The sequence below is a fragment of the Balaenoptera ricei genome, chromosome 18, assembly GCF_028023285.1.
Source record: "Balaenoptera ricei isolate mBalRic1 chromosome 18, mBalRic1.hap2, whole genome shotgun sequence".
NCBI classification, from domain to species: domain Eukaryota; kingdom Metazoa; phylum Chordata; class Mammalia; order Artiodactyla; family Balaenopteridae; genus Balaenoptera; species Balaenoptera ricei.
In genome coordinates this window covers 53,205,215-53,214,418 of record NC_082656.1, presented here as the reverse complement: position 1 = coordinate 53,214,418, position 9,204 = coordinate 53,205,215, and the positions used below count along the sequence as shown (strand labels likewise).

The 9,204-nt window shown below is 43.0% G+C and overlaps 1 protein-coding gene across 6 annotated transcripts in view; it reads left to right on the top strand.

Moving 5' to 3' along the window:
* Positions 1–5,586: 5,586 nt before the first annotated feature.
* The window catches only part of COMMD6 (COMM domain containing 6), a 168,177-nt gene continuing 164,559 nt past the window's right edge, over positions 5,587–9,204 (top strand). For 4 of the 6 annotated variants that reach the window (XR_009498751.1, XR_009498750.1, XR_009498749.1 and 1 more), the window contains exons 1-2: positions 5,587–5,690; positions 5,779–5,790. Coding sequence is in view for 1 of the 6 variants with exons in the window: in XM_059903044.1 (XP_059759027.1) it covers positions 5,649–5,690; positions 5,779–5,790 (54 nt within the window). In the remaining 5 variants the exon portion in view is untranslated. Of the gene's footprint in view, positions 5,691–5,778; positions 5,791–5,877; positions 5,901–6,087; positions 6,110–9,204 lie in introns of those variants that run through there. The other 2 variants (XR_009498754.1, XR_009498753.1) reach the window with 2 other exon arrangements.

The window sequence follows — 9,204 nt, the reverse complement described above, 5'->3', positions numbered from 1 at the left end:
CACACAGCGTGGACCTCTCTAGCAACATTGGATCAGCTGAGATATAGGGCCAAACAGAAGGCAGCTTGCATTCCAGCATGGACTTGCTGCAGAGGACTCTCTCGCTCAGGGATCTACTCAAACTGGCAGCCATCCATATCACCCAATAAACGTGTGGCACCTGTATTCCCAAATGTGATGTATGCTGCGTCCAAAAGCCAGAAACCCACCAAGTGCTCTGCCTCTTCCCTGTTAATAGGAATTGCAGGGTACAATAGCTTATCCTTCACCTTAGAGAGATTGTCCCATTATGGGCTAGACCTTTGGACCCATAAAAGCCTTATGAGGGGCTTCCCTGGTGGTACAGTGGTTAACAATCTGCCTGCCAATGCAGGGGACACGGGTTCAATCCCTGGTGCAGGAAGATCCCACATGCTGCAGAGCAACTAAGCCCGTGTGCCACAACTACTGAGCCTGCGCTCTAGAGCCCGTGAGCCACAACTACTAAGCCCACGTGCCACAACTACTGAAGCCCACGCGCCTAGAGCCCATGCTCCGCAACAAGAGAAGCCACCACAATGAGAAGCCCACTCACCGCAACTAGAGGAAGCCCGCGCACAGCAATGAAGACCCAATGCAGCCAAAATAAATAAATAAATAAATAAATAAATAAATAAATAAATAAATAACTTAAAAAAACCCTTATGAATGTAGTAGCCTCTGATGTTTGTAGGGTTTAACTCTCAGCCTCTGGCATGCATATACCCACCATGGTATTGAGTCCAGTACTTCTTAACCTTGAATGTACATACAATTACCTGGGGAATCTGAAATGCAGATTTTGATTCAATACGTTTAAGATGGGGCCCAAGATTCTGCATTATTGGCCCCCATTTTTTCCGTTTTGTTTTGTTTTTTAATTTTTTAATTGAAGTAGAGTTGATTTACAATGTTGTTTCTGGTGTGCAACAAAGTGATTCAGTTATACATATGTATAAGGTCCCTATGTTTTAATTCTTCCTTTATCTATACCCTTTGCCATATAACATTGAAGTTTTTCCACTAGGGGAAAAGTAGTGTCAATCCTCATTATTCATGGGTTCTGTGTTTTGAATTTATCTACTTACTAACATTTATTTGTAACCCCCAAATCAGTACCCATGTCGCTTTCAAGGTCATCCACAGACATGCTCAGAGTGGCAAAAAAAATTGAGTTCCCAGCTAAGGTCAAGCAAGTCTGTGCTCTGCCTTCTTGTTCGAGGTCATGTATTGGAAATGTGCCCTTTTTGCAGTCTATTTAGTGCCACATTTTTTTGGCATTTTTGTGCTTTTTGTTGATGATTTCACTGTATAAAATGGCCCCAAGCATTGTGCTCATGTGCTGTTTTGTGTTCCCACACACAGGAAGACTGTGATGTGCCTTATAGAGAAAATACATGTATTAGATAAGTTCCTTCAGGCATGAGTTACGGTGCTGTTAGCCCTGGGATCAGTGTTAAAGAATCAACAATATAGATTAAATGTGGGGACTTTCAACAAAAATACACATAAAAAATGTGTTGTTTTGTTGATTAAAATGTGACCAGAGGCTCACAGGAACCTAACCTGTTTCCACTAGGAGCAATGGTTCAGTATTTACTAACTCAGCATTCGTGGTAGCTTCATAATGAGAATTAACTGTGTATTTACCCAGTCCTTGACATTGAGTTCAGCCATGTGATTTGTTTTGGTCAATGAAATGGGGCAGAAATAATTGTATGCCAGTTCGCAATCCAGGCCTGAATAAGCTTCTGCTTGCTGTTTGTACTTGAGTCATCACCTGGAGAAGAATGAGCTTGGGCCAGCCTGCTGGTTCCAGGAAGAGAATAAGGACACTTGGAGCATAGCAGAAACACCTCAGCTGAGCCCAGCCTCCATTGGCCAACTCACTGCTAACCCCCAAGACATGTAAGCTAAATAAATGTTTGTTTGTAGTATGACATTGGGAATTTGTGGGAGGCAGGGCTTTTTTACACAGCAACGCCTAATTCCTATATCTACCAAAAATTTTCATACTCAAATTCAAAGGAGTAGTCAGATAATTGATACAGCTGCCCCAAATTCTAATAACCAAATAAAAACATGCAGTTGTACCTCCAAAAAATGTTATTTCCTACATGACTAAACTCATAGTTTCATTTTTTTCAGCAACTGTTGCAAATTCAGCAGCTTCTATTCAAACACATTGGGAAGTTTTTGACAAACTGATGTTTGATGTCTTAACGAAAGTATTTGAGACTAAAAAACTGCTCTCTCATTTTTATAAATTTCTTTCTTATATTCTGAGGGATCTGGCAACTTCTCCAACCTTGAACTGAAATAAGCAACACTTTTGTTTTATCTACTCAAGTCTATCCACCTTTTTAGGAATTGTAATTTGGTTGATTTGTAAGAACACGTGGAATTTTGGTCGTTCCTCCAATAACCCATGTTTGCCTTACTGATCTAAGTTTACAACCCACTGTTCTCTTTCCATGCCTGGTTCCATTCCTGGTAACTTTTTTTATGCCAAATCACAGCATAATCTTTTTTTTTTTTTAAAGGAACATTTATTTATTTATCTATCTATCTATCTATTTATTTATTTATTTATTTTGGCTGCATTGGGTCTTCGTTGTTGTGTGCGGACTTTCTCTAGTTGCGGCGAGCGGGGGCTACTCTTCGTTGCGATGTGCAGCCTTCTCATTGTGGTAGCTTCTCTTGTTGCAGACCACAGGCTCTAGGCACGCGGGCTTCAGTAGTTGTGGCACGTGGGCTCAGTAGTTGTGGCTCACGGGCTCTAGAGCGCAGGCTCAGTAGTTGTGGCGCACGGGCTTAGTTGCTCCTTGACATAATCTTTTTAAAGATATTTCACATGGCATTTAAACATAGTATGTACACAGCCAGCAATACCCGTGATTCAATAGAAGTGTTGAACAGCTCTAACCAAGTTCATGTACACACCTGCAAAAACAACTGAGTCACACCTGCTGCCTGCCTACCTGCCACTGTAAGGAGCCATCTGATGCAATGTGCAGTATGATTTCTGAGGAGTCAAATGCGAAAAAATATGCATCTAACAATTGATGAAATTCTGTATTTGTACAACACCTGACTTAATCGAATAAGGTTGTCATTGCAGTCATAACCAGCTCAGGGAATCTTCTAGGATGAGGCCTCACCTGGCTTTCCTTAGGGCTATGGTGGGCGGGGGGTGGGGGGGGGGGCGGGGGGCGGGTCAATTTCGCTACACACCTGTAACTCATTCATGGCACACCACCATGATTACTCTGTCTTAGATTACTTATCTTAATAGGAATACGTCCAGCTGTCTTCATGCTGTATTTGCCTTTAGCCTTTGTTGCATTGCCAAATAACCATCCTAAAACATAGCCTTTTTGCAATACTTAAGAACGTATCGGGACTTCCCTGGTGGTGCAGTGGTTAAGAATCCGCCTGCCAATGCAGGGCACATGGGTTCGATCCCTGGTCGCGGAAGATCCCACATGCCTTGGAGCAACTAAGCCCACGAGCCACAACTACTGAAGCCCGCGAGCCTAGAGCCCGTGCTCTGCAACAAGAGAAGCCACCGCAGTGAGAAGTCCGCGCATCGCAACGAAGAGGAGGCCCCGCTAGCAGCAACTAGAGACAGCCCGCGCGCGGCAACAAAGGCCCAACACAAACAAAAATAAATAAATAAATAAGAAAAAAAAATTAACTTGAAAAAAAGGACACATCAAAACTTAACATAGGGCTTCCCTGGTGGCGCAGTGGTTGAGAATCTGCCTGCCAATGCAGGCGACACGGGTTCGAGCCCTGGTCTGGGAAGATCCCACATACTGCGGAGCGGCTGGGCCCGTGAGCCACAACTACTGAGCCTGCGCGTCTGGAGCCTGTGCTCCGCAACAAGAGAGGCCGCGATAGTGAGAGGCCCGTGCATCGCGATGAAGAGTGGCCCCCGCTTGCCGCAACTAGAGAAAGCCCTCGCACAGAAACGAAGAACCAACACAGCCAAAAATAAATTTAAAAAAAAACAAAAAACTTAACATAATTTGGTCTCATCTGTCTGCAGTATGGATGAAAAATTGTCCACACCTGATCAGAAATCACGACTAACATAATATTGTTGTGTTTCTATAAGCCAGGCCCTTAATCTATTTAGGTCTCATTTTTAAAATGAGACTCTATAAGTTCCCCTTAAGCCAGAGGTTAAAAAGTATGTCTTGCAGCTTTCAGGTGAATGTGTGACGCGGCCAGGTGAGCTGAAAGAAGAATGTGGGACAGTGACAATCTGAAACATGTAAAACCTATCTAAACGCATTGCCATCCAGTTTCTGATAGAGTTTGTCTTACTTGCTTTGTTTTGTTTTACATATGTAGGTCCGTCAAATTTGGCCCCAAATCTAACAATCTGTGGTACGTACTCTGCTTTAAGCTCTAAAACCTCTATGATTCTAGCATCAGTGATCATGCTTATTCTCCGTTCTGCATCGTTGCTCAGGCTGCCCGTGGATTTCCACCACTATCCACTTCCCGCAACACCCCTGCAACACACACACACACACACACAATCATCCATATTCTTCAGTAGCCTGGAGTATAAATAGAACATTCAATTAGCACTAGGCAGCTGGAAAAGGATTTCAGCAGGTACACTGGGAGCGCTAAACCCCTCTGGAGTTCTCTGAAATTAGATTGCAGACCGTAAATTAAAACCAGAGATTGAAGTTTTATCTATTAGTTAGCTGATATTGCTTAACATTCCTGAATTTCCATTTTCTCAACTTTGAAATGGAGATAATTTGTGGTCTAGATAACTTATAGGCTGCTTTTGAGGACTGACTATCATGACGATGATAATAGGAGCTGGTATTTATTGAGTACTCGCCATGTTCAGGAACTTTGCTATGTGCTTTACATATGGGATCTCATTGAACCTTTCATAATGCCTTGTGAGACAAATATCTACAGCCTTATTTTTACAGATTAGAAAGCCGATCTCCAGAAAGTCTACCTTTACTCAAGGCGTACGGCTGAGTGGTAGAGGGTTTTAGATTCAGGCCTATGTGACTATAAAGCTCCCAGCACTTCGTGTTGTCCCCCACGAAGGAGGGTGACAAAAAGCATGCCCACCCCACCTCCAGCTAGGCCAGTGAAATGAATCCGAGTGACAGAAGTTAATCACAAAACTAAAGGTCCCATTGGCATCTCCCTCGCAGGACAAACATCTGTGGGGAAGAGGGAGCGGTTGTCCCGCAGCTTCAAACTCGATTAGCATCAATTTCTAACAACTCTGCGCAGCTACAAGTCTGCGCTTGCTCAAAGGGCGCCGTGGGCTGCACCAGGAAGAGTCCACGTCCATGGCATAAGTAGGGGGAGACGGCATCCGAAAGATAATCTATCCTTCCCTTCACAAGGTATCTGCCAAGTTTTCGGACCTTTTTCCCTACAGTATATCCGTTGTTACTGATCAGCTCCATAAAACTGATGTCTAATTGAGATTAAGGCGGAGGTATACGAAGATGTTTCTGCCCTTCTCCCCCCACGTCCGGTGCGTGCGACGGGCCGCGAGGGGCGGGAAGAGGAAGCGGAAGGGTTGGTGGCCCCGGGAGCTTCCACCTGAGTGGCTGGTGGGATTCCGGGGCGCTGCTATGGAGGGGTGTAGCGAGCCGCAGCTGGATGCTAAGGCCAAGGTAAGACCTGGCCTGGAAGGAGCCGGGGCAGCGGGCTCCGGAGCAAGAAAGATCGTTCCCTAAATTGTGTTTTCTGCTTCCATTTCAGGTCACCAACCAGGTGAGTGAGTGGCCATCCCTCCGCGGCCTCCGCCGGCCTCGGCTGGACAAGTGGCGGGGGGCTTCACCTGGTCCTCCGCCCGCCCCTGGCAGCCGCGGGACGATGCCACCGTGAGCCTTCCCCAGCTCAGCCCCAAACCAAAGCCCATGTCCGTGAGCCCGTGCCGTTCCTCCCGCCACCCCTGCATTGCTCCTTACACTGGGCTTCTGAGGTGGTAGCCACTGCCGTTGTAATTTAATCTTCCCCACCCACTCCAGCCCGAAGAGTACAGACCAAATATTGTTCTTCCTTGATTAAGCGCCGTTGTATTCGATACTAGGTACATAGTATTTGGGGATGTAATATGTATAGAGAAGAAATTATCAAAATTTCCGAAGATAGCTGCGCAAACATTTTCTTAAGTCTTTAAAAAGCAGTTTGTGGAAGAGGGAGAGTTTACCTCTTTAACCTTTCAGTGTCTGTTTTTTTTATGCTTGGAATAAGAATTTGATTTTTTAAGTGTGTCTTAGGACTATCTCTTTGTTTTGAGTGTTCCTGTCCTGTTTCAGCTAATAAACTTTTTAGGCAAATAGCTTATAACACTTCCCAGAAGAAGCGTACTAAAACTAGAGTATTTGAAATACACTAGTTACCCAGGACCACAAAGTATAAGAAAGGGCTGAGATAGATAATGAGAACACAGGGGCTGAGAGATGTCCTTTGACTGCTCTCTGACATCTGTCTCCAGCTGATCTTTCTGTTGTTTTTGAGGATTCCTGGGAGATAGGGGGAAACTCAGATAGCAGTCAAACCTATGGCTTTGCTCTGAGTTATTGCTCAATAACTTTGATTCAATCTCTCAGAAATCATCTTATCCATTTATTATACTTACATTAAGTCATATGTTTATTTGTGTAAGATATCCTGAAACTGAATTATACTAGAGTATAGGGTTTTAAAAGTTGAACCTTTTGGGGGTGTGTGTAGGGGGAGGTGTGTTTAAAACAACACAAATTTATTCTTATAGAGTGCTGGAGATCAGAAGTCCAAAATTAGTCCTGTGGGACTAAAGCCGAGGTGCCAGCAGGGCTCTGTTCCTTCTGGAGGTTTTAAGGGAGAATCTGCTTCCTTGTCTGTTTCAGCTTCTAGAGGCTGCCTGTGTTCCTTAGCGATGGCCTCTACTTCCATCTTCAAAGCACATCATTCCAGCCTCTGCTTCTGTCATCACTTCTCTTTCTGCCAGCATCATATTGCCTTCTCTGATTCTGACCCTCCTGCCGCTTTCTTATAAAGCCCAACTGGATAATACAGAAAAACCTCCCCACATCAAGATCCTTAATTTAGTCATATCTACAAGGTCTGTTTTGTCATGTTAAAATAACATATTCACTGGTTTCTGGGGATTGCAATGTGGACATCTTTGGGGACTGTTATTCAGCCTACTACACATCCCTTCCATGCAATCGATCACATGTTATATGATTGTTTACATAGAAAAAGCCAAGATAATTTACAAGTAGATTATTCGAAATAATATTAGAGTTTAGGAAGGTGATTCACTGTTTTTTCGTAGTTCAAACACAGAGAGTTGAAAAATATTTTTTTAAGGATGTCATTTACAACATTAGTAGACTGTAAAATGCATTGCAATAAATCTAATAAAAGATGTTTAAACTTTTATGAAGAAGATTATAAACAGTGATTGACTTCCAGTTTCTGGTCCAGTGTGTAAGGAGTTTGGAAGTCATTGCTCTGCCTTAAAATAAGTGAAAAGCTGAATAGACTGAAAAATTAACAGTTCTTCTTGGGTAAGTCAGAAAAGTGAGGTCACAGGGCAAACTGCTGTCTCCCAAATTGGAGAGACAGGTGAATACAGAGAAGCACAACTTAACCAGAACAGAAACCTCCGTGAAAACCAGTGCTAGGGGTAGGAAAACCTAAACCACAATTGATGAATTACTGGAGGCTCAGCGTGGACAAGTCTGAGTTAAAATCTCAGGCACCCACCTACACCCCAGTCATTAGGGGGACCTCACACTTTTGTGAGTTTTACCTCCAGGAACTCTTAAATTGAACCTTTTATTCATAGTTCATGATGTGTTTTTTTAAATATTATATTGCTAGACAAAATGATTATGTGTATTCAGCAGTCTTGTAAGGGGGGAAAAGCCTTGACCTAGCAGTAAGTCATTTCTGTTTGTAGTATATGCTTTTTAAATGTACCAGATCTAGCTAATTTTTAGGGCTAATACTAGTTTAAATTCCTTGAGCTATAATACCTTCTCTCTTTCTTTAAATATTTCTCACCAGTATAAGAATCAGCAAGGTTAACTGGGACCACACCTCCCGTGAGAGCACAGACCTCGCCTACAATCCATCAGAATACTGTTTTCTCTGCCTTTAAAAATATTCTCTAAATTTCCCTCCCCTTGCTGCCACCTGAGTCCCAAGCACCACCCTCTTGTGTAGATACTGTAATGGTCTCCCAATTGAGTCTTTTTGTTTTCCTTCTTAAACTTAATGCCCTGTTCATCAATCTGGAGGAGACTTTTGCAGTCTAAGTTAGACCAGGTCTCTTCCCTGCCCGAAGCCATTTAAGAGAGTACCATCTCACTAGAAAAATGTCTTAAATATTTTCCTTGACCTAAAAGCCCTTCAAAAAGTGATTCTTCGTCTCCTACCTCTCTTCCTAGCTCACGCCACTCCAGACATGCCGGCCTCATTGTTCTTCCCTGCACAGGCCAGACATGCTTCTCCCTCTGTCCAGAATGCTCGTTTCTCCAGTTATTCATGTGGCTTTTTCCTTCACTTGACTCAGGTGTCTTTCTATTGAAAAACCACCTCCTTACAGAGGTCTCCCCCAGGATCTATCTAAACAGCCTTCCTGGTTACTCTGTCCCCTTACCTGCATTTAAAAAAATTCTTTTTATAACACTTAGTACAACCACATTGTATATGTATTTGCTTATTGTCTGTCTTCCCTACTAGAATGTAAGTTCCTGAGATCAGGAGCCCTTTGTTTTATTTTTTATAGTCCCAGTGCCTAGAACATAGTATTAGTTCGTAAATATTTAACTGAATATTGGGGCATAGAGACATAGTAACTTGCCCAAAGCCACATGGGTAGGAGGTAGCAGAGCTGAGATTCAAACTCAGGTCTGTCTAACTTCAGAGTCTGAACTTGTTAAATTTAACAAACCATCGTGCTACCTTGTCCAGCCCCAGAAGGTCTAAGGTTATTCATTACTTCACATTCTGATGCTGATAATCACTGTTTTGAAGTAATTCACGGTTCTTTTTTATAGATGTCTAATTAGAACTCCTTATCATAGATGAATGATTGTTTCTATTGTTGCCACATTTTATTGTTTTCCTGCTTACCAGTTTTATGGTATAAATCAACAGAAATATGTATATTGACGCACAGTATCTAGT